The 16,868-nt window shown below is 41.5% G+C and overlaps 1 protein-coding gene across 4 annotated transcripts in view; it reads left to right on the top strand.

The window, feature by feature from the left end:
* The window catches only part of sclt1 (sodium channel and clathrin linker 1), a 155,492-nt gene that overhangs the window by 100,751 nt on the left and 37,873 nt on the right, over window positions 1-16,868 (top strand). For all 4 annotated transcript variants that reach the window (XR_011940101.1, XM_072495564.1, XM_072495565.1 and 1 more), the window contains 5 exons: window positions 490-564; window positions 3,524-3,669; window positions 6,056-6,248; window positions 10,406-10,602; window positions 14,003-14,081. Coding sequence is in view for 3 of the 4 variants with exons in the window: in XM_072495564.1 (XP_072351665.1) it covers window positions 490-564; window positions 3,524-3,669; window positions 6,056-6,248; window positions 10,406-10,602; window positions 14,003-14,081 (690 nt within the window). In the remaining variant the exon portion in view is untranslated. The remainder of the gene's footprint in view (window positions 1-489; window positions 565-3,523; window positions 3,670-6,055; window positions 6,249-10,405; window positions 10,603-14,002; window positions 14,082-16,868) is intronic.

Here is a 16,868-nt window from a genome sequence, read left to right as displayed (position 1 = left end):
GGCGGGGAAAAAGCCCGAAAGACTTTGATTGGAATGAGGTCCGGCGACCTGTCCAAGGCCCTGCCCGCCCCCATGTAAAATTGCAACCAGGTGGGGTGGGCAGGAACCTGGAGTGAATCCTGTCCATGTCATTTCATGCTCCCCCTCAATCCTGGCCTCTGAACCCGCTGGGGGAGTGTAAAATTCTGGCCAGTGTGTTCATAATATGTTATTAAATTGTAAACATTCCAACAGATTCCCATCTGTGAGGCTCCTTTGTCAGCCCACCACTGAGCACACTTTCTGATATGAAGGAAGGAAATACTTCAGACAAGATAAATATTCAAAGTTACTGTTGTCTTGTCACTATTTGTTTATGATGTTGGCTAGTAAAAGTGTTCCTTGTGCATCATGATCATTGTGTGTGCCACAAACTTAACAGGCTTTAAAAGTGCAACCTTAATTTTCTCACCAATTACATCTTTTTTACTGTATTCTATATTCTAATAGAACTGTGGTGATAAACAAGGACAGATTGAAAGAGCCATTCGGGAGAAGCGAGCTGTGGAAGAGGAACTTGAAAAGGTAAAACACATTGGACACTATAAGTTTTAATAAGTGAATTCTTGATTTGTTCACACTTGTGATGCTTTCTTCTCCAATCTCATTTTCTCATTTTACTGGCAGTAAGTTTGTGTTACAAGGTAGGTGGTCAGGACGAAACTTGCAAGTCATGTATACTCTTTGATTGTAGCTTTGTCTTGATTACACCAAAGTGATGTTTATTATGGGTTTCTTCCGTATGGATAAACAGGTGGAAAATTTGAGAGCATCCCTTAAGTACATATTATATATTGAATACTTATGCAATCTTTAAATCTTGTTTTCCTGTAATGTCTTGCAATATGTCTGCCATGTATTGCTTTGCGAATAAGAGGATGAATGGGATGGAGGAGCAAAAGGATATAGCAGTACAAATGCACAAATCACTGAAAGTAGTAGCACAGGTTCATGAGTCCATTAAAAAAAAATTAAAGCAGCCGCTTCTAGAGGATTCACTTGTAGAGGAATAGAATTGAAAATTAGAGATGTTAAGGTCAACTTGTGTCAATGTTTAATTAGACCACACCCGGATAATTCTGGTCTCTATTATTTAACGGATACAGAGGCATTAGGAAGGTACAAAAGAGAGGCACAAGAATTATATCAGAACTGAGGTCTAATGGGCTTGCAGCTCTTTTCACTAGCAGAAAGAAGGCTGAGGGCTGAATTGATAAGAGGCTTTTAAGGTTGCCAACGGGTTTGATAAGATGGACATAATAACATGAGGACTACTTTCATAAATTTTGTTAGAGATGATTTGAACCGTAATGATTCTGTAAACCATGTATCTTCATCTGGTGTGTTCTAACCTTTCCCCTTAATGGCCTCGTTTAAAATGCCTTTTCTGTTTAATTCCTATGCATCTTAATTATGAATTTCCAGGTACAGGTTGGGTTTAAATGTTTTGCAAACTCCTTTTATCACCGGAAATTTGTTTTTAAAAAAAAAAAGAATGCAGCAAACCTTTTTTCGTGCATGAATAATTTCGAACCAAATTTGTGCCTCCAAGGGGACAAGAACGCAAGATTTCCAGTGAACATGTCGCATTTTTGGATTCAGAAGAAAGATACCAAAGTGATTGGCATTTATTTTAAAAATATAATGTTTTTCATGCAGTCTTATTTCCTGTTTTTGAAAAGCTGGAATGCATGTTGCCACTGGTGGGAATGTGAACAACAGTGAAGACCTTGAATGCTCCTGGAGGCCAGCATGTTTTTCTTCAGCATGCTTTCTACAGTACACAAAGTTTAAATAACTCAGTTGATTTTTTAATTAATTGCTTTGTAACAACCCTTTAAAAAAACCTTGATCATCCACTTCCATTTCCTCCGACGATTAACACACTGTCCTGATCCTAAAGTTCCTCACTGTTCATATCTGATTGTTTCCTTCTGTGGGTCCCATGCTCACATGTTGTGATACAAGATCAATCGGTCAGTGAGCTACCATTGCAGAAAACTATAAGATAATGATAACAGACAATGGGCAATTAGTGTGAACTACTGTGGTCAAGGTGGAACTAATTCTAAGACATCAATGGTCAGGAACAAGTACTATATTGGTTAAACCGTGTGCTGAGCAATATGTGGACGGCAGCAAGAAATGTTAGGAACATGATAAACCTAGGAATCCATAATATAATAGTTTAAAGAGGAACAGATGTTCCATGCTTAGTGAAACAAAATCATGCAAAGAATCACGGGTCTGTTGGTGAAATCATAATTTTATTTACAAGTTTGTTTGCTATCCTTAAAACCTTGGCTCCCTCCTCTGGTTCCACAGATATCTTTGGTTCTCTGCATAAGTGGCCACTATGTGTATAAACTCAATGAGTTTCCAGAAGTTCTTCAACCCCAGAGACATCACAGCACAGTCTGACTTGCATTGCCTGATGTGTGTTGTTGGCCATCCCTCGATTCGAGGATGACGGCTTCCCACTATCCCAAATTTCTTCCATGGGCCTTAATATGACTGAACAGGCTGATTCTTGATTCACAGATCTTTGGGCACATGAGGTAGGACAAGCCAAGGATTAATCGGATCTGGAGTGCCTGTGCTCCAGAATGCTTCCTTGTGTGTATATACTTGCATATACATCCTGAGTGCTTCTTGGCATGTATATACATGCTCCTAGAGCATGTTTAGGGGCTGGTTTAGCACACTGGGCTAAATCGCCGGCTTTTAAAGCAGACCAAGGCAGGCCAGCAGCACGGTTCAATTCCTGTACCAGCCTCCCCGAACAGGCGCCGGAATGTGGCGACTAGGGGCTTTTCACAGTAACTTCATTTGAAGCCAACTTGTGACAATAAGCGATTTTCATTTCATCTACACCTTTTCAACAAAGACCACTGGACAGCAAGTAGGAGCAAGAACTCTAGACCTTTTGTTTTAACTTCCTCTTTGCTCACCTTGACTCGTATCACTGAAGCCAATTGCAGCATCTCTTGTCAGTATCTCATCTGAGATCAGTTAAGTCAGTATTGATCGAGATCTATATGACTCAGTTACTCATTGTAACAATTCACTGGGACGTCTGGGGGCTGAAACTCATTTATTTGCATGCTTTTTAAACTTATTTCATTTTATTCTTTTAACCATACACATGGAAAGAATGCCTTATGGTGCTTTTCCAAACTTCAGCATTCAGCAAGTCATCACTGACCAGGGTCCAATTTTCTTCAAGATACAATGTGTCAGATGTTTTCCCTTATGGATAGTAATATAATTATGTCATCATTTACATGTGGAATCAGACTGTTTCTGATAGTTTTCAAAAGTTCATTCAACAGCAAGTGGAACAACCCCTTCCCATCAAATTAATTGATTGAAAGGGGTTTCTGAAGGGACCGATTTTCAGTTTCTTTTAAGTCTTGTGGCTCTTTTCCCCAGAATCCCAAATTGAATATCAGACTTTAGTTTAACATTAAAAACTCTGTTTCAGCTTTATCGCAATGGTACAGGCACTGAAGAAGATCACAGAAAATTTGATGAACTGCACCAGCGATGTCTGATTGCAGAACGTTCAAAAGACGATCTCCAGATAAGCTTAAAAGCAGCACAAAACAAAATCAAGAAACTTGAGATGAAGTAAGAATGTCTTTTCCTATGGCATTGATGTTGCAACAGAATATTTCATGACATTTTGTTTCTGATCGAGTCATTAGAACATAGGATGACATCATTTGGCCCAATTAATCCATGTTGGCTATCTACAACAATTCAGTCAGTCTCGCACCCCTGCTCTCCATGACCATACAAATTTATTTCCCTAAAATTCCCATCCAATTTCCTTTTGAAAGTATTGATTGACTCCACTTCTATCATCTTCATAAGCTGCACTTCTATCACCTTCATAAGCTGCGAGTTCCAGGCCATTACCACATGTTGCATACAAAACGTTCCTCTGCTTGTCACCCCTGCATCTCTTGTCCAAAGCATCTGTGTTCTCTAGTCCTTGCATGATCATTGAATGTGAACCGGCGCACAGGAGCAATTCTTTCTCCTTCTCTGTGTATATACCCTGCTTCCATACTAACCACAATGTTTATAAACACCTTTGCTATGATTGACAGCCCCTCACCACATCAAAGGCAGCTAAGTGCTTTAACTTGCTCTTTTTCACAGCAGGAAGCACTTAGCTGCTTTTGATATACTGAGGGGCTGTCAATCATAGCAAGAGTGTTTCTAAGCATTAGCCTCAAAGCAGGGTAATGCAGATGCATTGATGACTGAAGAGAAAGATAGATCAACAATCCACCAAGCAGCTGTCTTGGAGTAATACTGTCAATCTTGGCTAATGCAATGTATTGCTGTGTGAAATTGAATGGAAGATTAGCATTTCAAAGACTGTCAAGGGATTTTGGGGACGGTGTTTGGTCGGACAGTGGGGGGCAGGATTTGCGTGTTTCTGCATTAAAAATATCTACCTGTTGCCAAAATACATAGTTGTGGCATTGCTCATTAAAATTACCTTGCACTGAAAATGTGCCAAGAACTTAACAATTTATTGTGAATGCACTCCTATACCTGCCATTAAATGATGCTTGTACGCCATTTGGGCCAACTACCATTATGTATTTACTCATCCCATTGGGATGCTGCTCCATTACAACATGACCGGTTAGTCCAGCAGCTGAGGAACTGATCCCGTGCCTTCCAATCCATAATGCTGTGTATTGGTATAGCACATTGGAGCAAGAATAGGTAATACTGTTTTCACATTATTATAGGTTAAATTTATTTTCTAGAATCATCTTCGCATTTGTGTGTGTCTAGGATAGTAAAAGATTACGCTGTGCTGCAGTTTATTGGACAAATTTTCACTTACAATTGGACTACAGCTTGAATGTTTCTGACTGAATTAACTCATGGGTATTGCAGTTATTGACGATAACCCTGTCAACAAAATTAAGATATTCAAGTTGTTGATTGCGTTTATTTACTGTGCACAATTGATATATGTGCATTTCATTGAATCATCTGTGTTGTACATAAGCACATTTAACATTTGTTACAAATCGTTTTGGTAATGAATGCACGATATATGCAGAACTATAAATATGTTCTTATAACTCCTCCAATATTTCAGTTCATTTAAAGTAAATAAACGGTCTGTAACCAATCCATACAGACTGGAAAGATCCCTGATTCAATTCTCTGAACGGAGTTAATTGATCTCAGTTGGAGGAGTGAAAGGAATTGGAAGAATTATCATCAGTGTCCCGCTAAAATGAGGTAGATGGAATGGGAGACCTATGAGCAGCACGGTAGCATAGTGGTTAGAACAATTGCTTCACAGATCCAGGGTCCCAGGTTCGGTTCCCCACTGGGTCACTGTCTGTGTGGAGTCTGTACGTTCTCCCCGTGTGTGCATGAGATTCCGCCGGGTGCTCCGGCTTCCTCCCACAGTCCAAAGATGTGTACGTTAGGTGGATTGGCCATGCTAAAAAAATTGCCCTTAGTGTCCAAAATTACCCTTAGTGTTGGGTTGGGTTATGGGGATGGAGTGGGAGTGTGGGCTTGGGTGGGGTGCTCTTTCCAAGAGCCGGTGCAGACTCGATGGGCCGAATGTCCTCCTTCTGTACTGTAAATTCTATGACATGTGGAGTACAATAATCAGCACAGATTAATTGGGCCAATGGCCTTTTTCTGTGCTACATATTCTATGCAATTATACGTAAAAGGTTAAAAAGTAGAAAATTAACAAGGTTCCCACTCCTGAGCACTATCCTGTTAATTCTGTTTGAATTATACATGTGTGGATGTCGGATGAGAACAAGATTGGCTTTGACCGTGAGGCCCTTTGGCGGCATAGCATCCAGAGACTCTGAAGACTCAGGAAAGAAGGGGAAAGGTTTTAAAAATGATCACTGATGAAATAGAACTTCAATCTATATTCCATCTCTTGAGATACTACAGAGGATATGACCAACAATTTATGGCTGTTATGGTTAACCTTCTGTTCATTTTGTAGTTTTGAGGAGGAAATGTCTCGTTGCAAAGAAATGGTTCAGAAACTGCAGAGCACGCTGGACTCTGTCCGTGGAGACTGTGACATGGTCAGCGAGGAGCGATTGAGATTACAGAAAGAAAATGAACACCTTCGTAAAGAGATGGAAGAACTGAAGAAAGCTGGTCTGGACATACAAAGGAAAGCAAGGCAGCAGGTATAAGAGTACAAAGAAAGGGGAGGGGGGAAGTTCCTGTGAGTATACCCTTTATTAGAAGTTGGAGAAAGGCATCAAATTGATTTAAATCTTTATATAATGTTTAGAAAATATTTCTAAAAATCTTTGGATTTGGAGAGGGAAAACAGGATGTTTTCCATCCTGTTCTGGGGAAACAGCTAAATTGTGACACCCCTCCCTTCCAGTCAAATCAATTGAATCAGGCTCTTCCAACATATCTGCTGTAATGATCAGTAACGCACCATGTGGTGCATTTTAACACAGCCATTCCAAGACTTTTGTTCTGCAATTTGTTGCCATTACAAAAAGCAAATTCTAAAAGATCCTTGTGAGAAATTTTTATGGTACAATAAACTGTCTGTATGTCTGTCAATCTTTCTTTCTCTGTCTCTCTATTTTCTAACTTTTATCTTTCCTTAAACTACTCTATTTCTCTCTGTCTCTCTCCCTCTCTATCCTGTCTCTCAGTTAGCCTATCTCTGTCTCCCTTCCATCCTATCTCTCTTGCCGTTCTCACTCTCTGTCCTATTTACATTTCTCGCCGTCTGTGTTAATCATTCTATGCTATCGCTCCGTACACTATCTCTCTACTTTTTTCACAAACTCCCTATTTCACTCTTGTCTCTCGTTATGTCTGTCTTGCTTTCTTATTTCTTTTTCTCCTATCTCTCCCTACCCATCTCACACTCAGCTATTTCTATTTATCGCTAACATCTCTCTATCTCTTTTTCCCTTGTCATAGAAGATGAAAGATTGAGCAATCCTGTTGTTCACTATTTTTGGAAGTTACTATTTTCTTGTAAGAGCAGGTTTAGAAAAAAATAAGCAATTGGTTAAACTTATGTAGATTTGTGATCATAGGTTTTCCTACTGTACTAGCTAGCCCCTTTAATGGATGTTCACTGAGGGAGGAGTCATGTGATATGTCCAATCAGGACTGGAGTTGAGTTTTCAGTGGGACGTGTTGGGACTTGTCCTGGCAGTTGGACCCTAGTGCGGAGTATGTAAAGACCGTTTTAAGCACTCTGTAAATAGTTTTGTTTATAGTTGTAATCAATCATGTTTTATAAGTTAACTGGCGGAGCCAATTGTTGGAGTTAATAACACCAACATTTGAGCAAATCAGCAGGGTATAGTTCACTATACCCTTGTCGTAAGACAAGCGACAAGTGCATGTCTTTGAATTGAGTACTCTTAACATGTTATGTATGGCTCCTGTGATCAATGTAAGAAAATTGGTAAAAGCCTGGTTTAAAAGACAAAGACTTTGTGGCTGCAAATGGTGCAATTAAGATGTCATAAAAGTGGCATCATCGTTCTTTCAAACCATGCTTATGATTACAAGGAGAGGCTGAATGGGTTTCTGTTGTGATTTCTGGTGAGTAGATAATTAGAGACTTGGCTGGATTCTCCATTTGAGAGACTTAAGTATTGACGCCAGGACTGAATCGGTGGTGTTCTATGACAGGAAAATTGGTGCTGTTCCCAGAGCAATTCCACAACCGTTAATGAGCAACCACTGGCACCATGTAGAACATGACTGATTCCAATGAAAAACTGTGTCTGATTCGCCAGAGATGGATTGACGCTCGAGAGGCTGACAAGCTGCAGCTGCATATTAGCACTGCACTCCTCACACTCACTCATCGCAGCCAACTGGTTGTGCTGGAGCACATCCATCCTGTTGATGGGTCGTCTGGGACCAGAGGGTACCTAGGGAGTGGCTTGGCAGGACACCCATATGAACTGTGGCACTGTTCACAGTGGGTTGTCAGTGGCGTGCGCAGCTGCATAGCTGCCTTGCAAGCTGCAGCAATGGTGTCTCTTCTCTCTTCAAGCAGTCTTTTAAAGAACTCTCTATCCAGAGGACAGCAAGTAATCATGTGTTAACTTTATTTAAAAGTGTTTTTTGACCTGTGATGGGTTTTGCTTGATTGGAGATAAGAGAAGTTATGAGTTGGCGGTTAATGTATTTCCTTTTATTGGGTTGTCAGTGGCGTGCGCAGCCGCATGGCTGCCTTGCAAGCTGGCAGCAATGGTGTTCCTTGCCCGTCCACCCCATGGCCCAACTCCTGGCTTCCCTCCACCCCCAGCCCTGGCAGAAGCCCCCCTCGGCCAGCGGCACAACTGTCAGCACACTATGGCGATGTTGGACATTTCCGTACCCCCCTATCTCCCTCACCAGCCATTTTCCCGATTTTTGAAACAACAAATGAAACACGCTGTTGGTAATTCCTCCCGGCGGAGGTGGAGCATCGTCGAGGCCCTGGAAATTACCGGGTCAGGCCTGTTAGTATGAAAACGGCGTTTACTGTACGTGCGGAGTAGAATGCACTGACGCCGCTATCGAGGCTCCGGAGCATTGCATTCTGGCAGTCGCCTGGCGCCAGCCACAATTTAGGCCTCACGACTGATTCTCGGCCCAATTGCCTTTACTGATTTCATTTTCAGTCTACGGAGAATCCTGACCATTGTGTTTAAATTTAAGTTAGTAGGTCATGGGATTTGAGTGGGATAAAGATGATGTAAGTAAGGGGAAGAGCTAGGACTGTAGCAGGCAGTAGTTTTAGTTTCTGGAAGCTGTGAGCTAAACAACAGCTTTTGCTGTCACATTCAGCATTAATCTGACAGATAGGGATTGGCAGGCTGTTTACTGAAAGGATTTCTCTCTCCAAGCAGTCTTTCAAAGAACTTTCTATCCAGAGAACAGCAAGTAATCATGTGTTAACTTTATTTAAAAGTGTTTTTTGACCTGTGATGGGGTTTGCTTGATTGGAGATAAGAGAAGGTATCAGTTGGGGGTTAATGTGTTTTCTTTTATTGTTCAGTATTGTTTAACTGGTAATTGTAAGGTATATTTCTGTGATGTTAAGGTAGTTTAATACGGTGTTAATAATAGTTTGTTTTAATGTACCATATGCTTATTTGTGCATGGAATCACTCCTGAAGAAAAGTATCCTTTCCACACATTTCTACAAATTAAAATAAAAAGTGATTGGGATTCCTGTCTGGTATCCTAGGAAATGTTGGGGTCTGGTCCAGGATCATAATACTTTGAGGAATGGGTCCTCTGTCCAGTGCTCTGTGCATTAGTTTCTGGATCACAAGGCATAGATAAAAATTGATGGTGACCTACAACCTGAGTAGTCCTCCATAATTCACATTTGACATGTTTCCTTGCCAACCTAAGCATGAGTGGGAATCTCCCACTTGAAATGAGGAAGGAACGTGAATTGAATTAAAATTACAGGAGAATTATGTTGCAAGATAAAAAGAGGATCATCCAAGAAAACAGGACATTAGAGGCTGCAGGGTCACCCCTTCAGCTTGGAGAGTACCAAGGAGCAGGCTGCAAACTTATGAAGCCTCCAGAAAAATAAATTCTATAATTTTTGATTGGGTGGAAGTGCAACAGGGATGTGCTGTAGACTGGTTATATCTGACAACTAAGGCTATACCAGCTTTTCAGATCCATTTGGAACTGCATTCAACAGTGCTCATCTTTCCCAAAATTGTGCACAGAACTATCAGTTCAATCACTTGCATGTAGCCAAATCTGGGGAGACCTTGGCATCGTGGTAATGTACCAGTAACCCAGAAGCCTAGACTAATGCTCTGAGAGCATGGGTTTGAATTCCACCATGGCAGCTGGTAGAATTTAAAATTTAATTAGTAACTTCTGGAATTAAAAACAAATCTCAGTAATAGTGACCATGAAACCGCTGTTGATTGTCAGAAAATCCCATCTGGTTCACTACTGTCCTTTTTCGGGAAGGAAATCTTTTGTCCTTACCTGGTATGGCCTACACGTGACTCCAGACCCACAGTAATGTGGTTGACTCTTAACCCCCTCTGAAATTTCTCAGCAAGCCATTCAGTTCCAGGGCAATTACAAATGGGCAACACATTCTGGCCTTGTCAACGACGCCCACATCCGCTGAAAGAAGACGTATAATAAAAAATGCCCGGATTTAAACTGGGGAAAGGGGGCAGGAAAATGGGGCCCTTATCTTGAATGTAAAAATGAATATTATGCACAATTAGGCATCTGCATTCGAGCACAATTAGAGTAAGACATGTTAGCAGCTCCTAAGAGGCCAAATATCCTCCCTCTGTGCTGTATTTCTGTGATTTAGGTAGCAACCCTGGAACATGAGTTCTCTCTGAAGGAACATGGATTTGAAATCCAGCTAAGAGAACTAGAGGATACCAGTCGGAATTCAACCATTGAGCTGAAGCGTTTATTAACGGCACAACAGAAAGCAACCAGTCGATGGAGGGATGAAACCAGGAAACTAACTGAAGCATTTGAGGCTAAAGAAAACAAACGGAGGTCAGTGAACTCTGTTGTGAAGGGCAATGGGTTTTCAACTGGGGGTCTGTGATCCCATAGCTGTCAGGAGAAGGGTTCAAGAGGTCTATCAAACATATCGTCTCAATGTGTGAAATGCAGGCCTAGCGTGTCCTGCCCATTTCCCCATACCTCCCTCATTTATTATCTGATGAATTCTTAAACCTGCCCTTGACTATTTGAGTCCGTTCTCATCACTTATGCAGACAGCACCAAGAGGGCCCGCTGCTGAAACACCTGAACCTTGATCTGGTGCCCATGCCCTTCATCTTCAAATTAATACCTTGCCCAGCACCAGGTTTTTACAGTTTTAAACTATTTTTTATAAAGAAAAGATACTTGTCTTGTAATCCTAAATTTCTACCTTTTCTCCAACTTGTGGAAATAATTTTCCATTATTTTGAAAATCTTACCATCCCTCTTAATCTTTGTTCCCACAGAGATGGTCCCAATTATTCAAGCCTTAACTGTAAATCTACTTATTCTACTTTTTCCATAATGAGTTCCCAGAACCGTGCAATATTCCAGCTGTGACACAACCAACAACTTCAATAAATTCATATTTATTTGCTTGCTTTTGTATTCAATGACCTTCCAATTAAATACATTTTTGGCCGTTTCATCTTTATTTCCGCTTCTAAAAACCTCTGTAACCAGGCTCTTAAATCTTTCTGATCCTGCAGACCGTGAAGTATCTTGTTATTCACTTCTGTTTCCCAAAATGTGCTACATCACGTTTCTTTGCTTTGAACTGCATGTATTTCCTATCTTCCCACTCTGTTCGCATGCTTCTTCTCCGCATTCTTCTCACAGTTTGATATGCCTCACTCCTGGATGCCAAGAGTCAATACCAGACTAAGATAGAGTCACAGACTAACGATACAGACTCTCATAGGCTGTGGCAAGGCTTAAACAACATAACGGGTTACACAGCAAAGCCAAGTAGAATCTCCAGCAACAGTGCACCCCTCCCCGCTGAACTCCATGCATTGTATGCTTGTTTCGAGCAGCAACCAACAAACCGTTGTCAACTGCCCAGCAGCGTCGGACATACCCATACCTACCATCACAGCTTCCGAAGTCAGATTGGCCTTCTTGAAAGTGAACCCTCAGAAAGCAACGGGTCCTGAGGGAGTGCCTGATCATGCACTCAGATCCTGCGCTAACCAACTAGCAGGTGTGTTTGCGGACATCTTCAAACTCTCATTACTCCATTCCGAGGTTCCCACCTACTTCAAGAAGACCACCATCTTACCGGTGCCAAAGAATAACCAGGCAATGAGCCTCAATGACTACCGTCCAGTGGCCTTGACATCTATCGTTATGAAATGCTTCAAGAGGTTGGTATTGAGACACGTCAACTCCATACTCCCAGAATGCCTTGATCCACATCAATTCGCATACCACCACAACCAGTCCACAGCAAACACGATCTCCCTGGTCCTACACTCATCCCTGGAACATCTCAACAACAAGGACTCCTAAGTCAGATTCCTATTCATTGATTACAGCTCCGCCTTCAACACCATAATCCTAGCCAAGCTCATATCAAAACTACAAAACCTGGGACTTGGCTCCTCCCTTTGCAACTGGATCCTCAACTTCCTGACCCATAGACCACAATCATTAAGAATAAACAATGACACCTCCACGGTAGTCCTCAATACCGGGGCTGCGCAAAGCTGCGTACTTAACCCCCTACTATATTCCCTATTCACACAAGACTGTGGCAAAATTTGGCTCCAATTCCATCTACAAATTTGCTGATGACACGATCGTAGTGAGTCGGATCTCGAACAACGATGTGTCAGAATACAGGAGGGAGGTGGAGAACCTAGAGGCGTGGTGTAATGACAACAATCTCTCCCTCAACATCAGCAAAACTAAGGAGCTGACTTTAGGAAGCAAAGTATTGTAGACACCCCTGTCTGCATCAAAGGTGGCGAGGTAGAGATGGTTGACAGCTTCAAATTCCGAGGTGTGCACATCACCAGCAATCTGTCCTGGCCCACCCACATAGATGCTACGACCAAGAAAGCAGAACAGTGCCTTCACTTCCTCAGGAAACTAAGGAAATTTGGCATGTCCACATTGATTCTTACCAATTCTTACAGATGCACCATAGAAAGCATCCTATCTGGCTGCATCACAGCCTGGCTCGGCCCAAGACTGTAAGAAATTACAGAGTGTCGTGAACGCAGCCCAGTCCATCACGCGAACCCGCCTATCCATCCATTGACTCTGTCTACACCTACCGCTGCCTTGGGAAAGTGTGCAGCATAATCAAAGATCTCTCCCACCCGGGTTATTCTCTTTTCCAACCGCTTCCATCAGGCAGGAGATACAAAAGTCTCAGAACGCACGCTAACAGATTCAAAAACAGCTTCTTCCCCACTGTTACCAGACTCCTGAATGACCCTCTTGAAGACTGAACTGATCTCTCCACGCATCTTCACTACTGAGTAGTACTACACTCTGTATTCTTCACCCGATGTCGATGTCTCTGTATTTACATTGTCTATCTATCGTATGACCTATGTTTTTTCACGTATGGAACAATCTGTCTAGACTGTACGCAGAACAATACTTTTCACTGTACCTCGGTACACGTGACAATAAACCCAGATCCATTCCAAGCCCCCTCCCACAATCACTCACCAGTGGTCTGGGATCTCATGGCGATCCTAGGCCTCGGGGGGGAAATCACACTGGCAACCACTCCCGCCTCCCTGATGGTGCTGCTGAAGGCTGGCAGATTTCAGCAGGTGTAACTTTCCTCAATTGTGGGGAAGGCCTGCTGTTGTTCAGTTAAGGGCCTGAATGGCACAAATAGGCGGGTCCTCCCGAAAAGAGCCAACATGGGAGTCTCACGGGCTCCCCAGCCAGCAGGCAAGACACGCATTGGCGCTATTAAATCCAGCCGAAGGTCTCTGATTTCCTTTTTGCATTTTTTACATGAAATTGTATTGGGAAACATGGCATTTATGTCTTTTTAAAATTTAACTGAGTATTATGTTGAAGTTTAGTTTCCTTGAAAAATCCTTGGCATTAATTCTTTCTGTTAAACTAAAGAATGCTCAGGAATACTAAAGTAACGAGAAGTCTGAGCTTGACTTTCTTGATGATGAATTGCATATGCTGAAAATAAAAATGTGTCCCCAGCCATATGGTTGATTTTTTTCTTTTTCCCCCCCATTTCATCGTATCTGCGAAAAGTTAGAACGTGTTTTAATGATTCTAATTTACTCTATCCAAGTATTGTGTGTAATATTCATTGTAACCCCAAACAGTCGTCTGAACATGCTGGGAATAACCACATTATCTGAAATAAATAATTGCCAAATGAAGTACTATTTCAGTCTTTATTCCTCCTTCCTGTCAGGACCGAACTGAGCCGACAGAAACAACACTCCCAGGAATTGGTTTCTCAGCTGGAGATTGCACATGAGAAAATTACAGAGGTGAGATAATTGCCCGCCATGGTCTCAATTATAGATATAACCTGTCGTATATTTATTTTGCATTATTGTTGATGCACATGTACTGTGAAAGTTACAAAACGCGATTGCATTTCTCAGCTTTCCACTTCTGAAATCACACCCATTCAGTTAATTGTCTTTCTTTATTCTTTCATGAGATGTGGGCATTGCTGTCAAGGACAACATTTGTTGCCCATCTCTAATTGCCCTTGAACTGAGTGGCTTTCATTGGGCCTTTTCAGAGAGCAGTTAAGAGTCGACCACATTGCTTTGGGTCTGGAATCGGATGTTGGCCAGACTGACAGATTTGCTGAAGGACATTAAGTGAACCAGATGAGATTTCACAACAATCAATGACAGTTGTCATGGTCACTATTACTGATGCTAACTTTATATTCCAGATTTATTAATTGAACTAAAATTCCACCTGGGGCCATGATAGGATTTGAACCCATGTCCCCAGAATATTAGCCTGGGCCCCTGGAATACTAGTGACATTACCACTATACCACCAACTTCTCCAGCATGTATGGTAAAATTAAGGATATGTTGCCCACTTGTATATAAAAGAACATCTTAAAATTTGATTTTTTTAAAAAAATTATAAGAAACTATAGGAAGCATTTCTAATCTATTTTACAGTGTATGCTATATACATTTCTTGACTACTAAATGTCGCCGTACTCGTTCCTTGGTTTATACATAGTATTGAAAATGTAAGCATAGATGTATGTACATTTATATTTTCAATATGAAATATAATTCAATTCTAAATTGTAATTATTTACTGATGAAAAGTATGAAAAAATATAATTGACAGATCTAAAGCAGACTATAATTTTAATTTCATATGTCCACATGGCATAGATTGACTCTTGCACAAGATGAATGTCCAAACCACATGATATTAGGAATGTGCATGATGATGTAAAACAGGATGAAAACTTCTTCAAATATAAGCAGAAAACGCTGAACATACTCAGCATGTTAGGCAGCATCTATTGAGAGAAATGGAGTTAATGTTTCAGATTTTTGCCCCTTCATCAGAATAAATTTTCTCACATTATTTGTCCGTGCAAGTGTTTAATAGATTACTTTAAGCCAGTTATTGTAGACATTTGTTTAACTTGATTCTGACGAGTGCAGAACAGAAGTGACTGCACTTAATTCTAACATACTAGAACACTTCCATTCTTTTTAATCACAATTGATTGATTTTGAACTTATACTTCAACTAGCATGTAATGAAGTTAGCATTTGACTAGGATGCAGAGCTGGGCCGAAAAATGGCAGATGGAGTTTAACCCTGATAAGTGCGAGGTGATTCATTTTGGTAGGAAAGATTTGAATGCGGATTACAGGGTCAACGGCAGGATTCTGAGGAATGTGGAGGAACAGAGATTTTGGGGTTCATGTCCACAGATCTCTGAAGATTGCCACTCAAGTGGATAGAGCCGTGAAGAAGGCCTATAGTGTGTTAGCATTTATTAACAGGGGGCTTGAGTTTAAGAGCCGTGGGGTTATGCTGCAACAGTACATGACCCTGGTGAGACCACATTTGGAGTATTGTGTGCTGTTCTGGTCACGTCACTATAGGAAGGATGTGGAAGCATTGGAAAGGGTGCAAAGGAGATTTACCAGGATGCTGCCTGGTTTGGAGGATAGGTCTTATGAGGAAAGGTTGAGGGAGCTAGGGCTTTTCTCTTTGGAGCAGAGGAGGATGAGAGGCGACTTAATAAGATGATGAGGGGGATAGATAGAGTAGACGTTCAGAGACTATTTCCTCAGGTGGATGAAGCTGTTACAGGGGGGCATAACTATAAGATTCAGGGTGGGAGATATAGGAGGGATGTCCGAGGTAGGTTCTTTACTCGGAGAGTGGTTAGGGTGTGGAATGGACTGCCTGCTGTGATAGTGGAGTCGGATACTTAGGAACTTTCAAGCGGTTATTGGATAGGCACATTGAGCACACCCGAATGACAAGAGAGTGGGATAGCTTGATCTTGGTTTCGGATAAGGCTCGGCACAACATTGAGGGCTGAAGAGCCTGTTCTGTGCTGTACTGTTCTATGTTCACTCTTAGTCCTAAATTACTCGGGTCTAAAAATGGCTTGAAGCTTGATGGTGGCGAAAGGTTGAGTGTGAATGGTGATTGGGCCTGGATAAAGTAAAACCAGAGTTGTAGGACTTTAAATCTTGCCCATGGGAACTGGTGGCGAACTGAAGTAGTACTTCAAAGATTAATAACTAACTTCAATTCATCATAGAATAATTGATGTTCAATAGCCTTTTCTCTTCAGCACATGATGAGGTCCTGAAATGAACCTTCTACACCACATTGTTAAGGCACGGCTGATGGTAAATGTCAAGCTGTTCAAATTCCAGAAGGGAAACTTAAACAACTGCCTCACGTTATTCGGTTTGGAAATCCAGAAATGTTGCCCCCGACCACTTGTGATGATTTGACAGTAAAGTAAATGTTCAGTAAGAAATAGAGAAAAAAAGAAAGTAAACTCCACAATGCTTCACACAGCACCAATACTTTAAAATAGCTCCAAAATAATTCTTAATTTAGCTACCTTCTGAACTAACCTTCCCTCTACCTGTTCAACTCCTTATAGATTTTAAAATCTAAAAAAGTTCCAGTAATGTTTACCACATAGTGGGCGCGATTCTCCACTCCCACGCTGAAGTGGCCACGCCGTCGAGGTTCACAAAGGCGCGGAACGGCCCCGGTCCCGACCGATTCAGGCCCTGACAATGGGCCAG

The sequence above is a fragment of the Scyliorhinus torazame genome, chromosome 3, assembly GCF_047496885.1.
Source record: "Scyliorhinus torazame isolate Kashiwa2021f chromosome 3, sScyTor2.1, whole genome shotgun sequence".
Classification (NCBI taxonomy): domain Eukaryota; kingdom Metazoa; phylum Chordata; class Chondrichthyes; order Carcharhiniformes; family Scyliorhinidae; genus Scyliorhinus; species Scyliorhinus torazame.
This window is presented reverse-complemented; position numbering and strand designations above follow the sequence as displayed.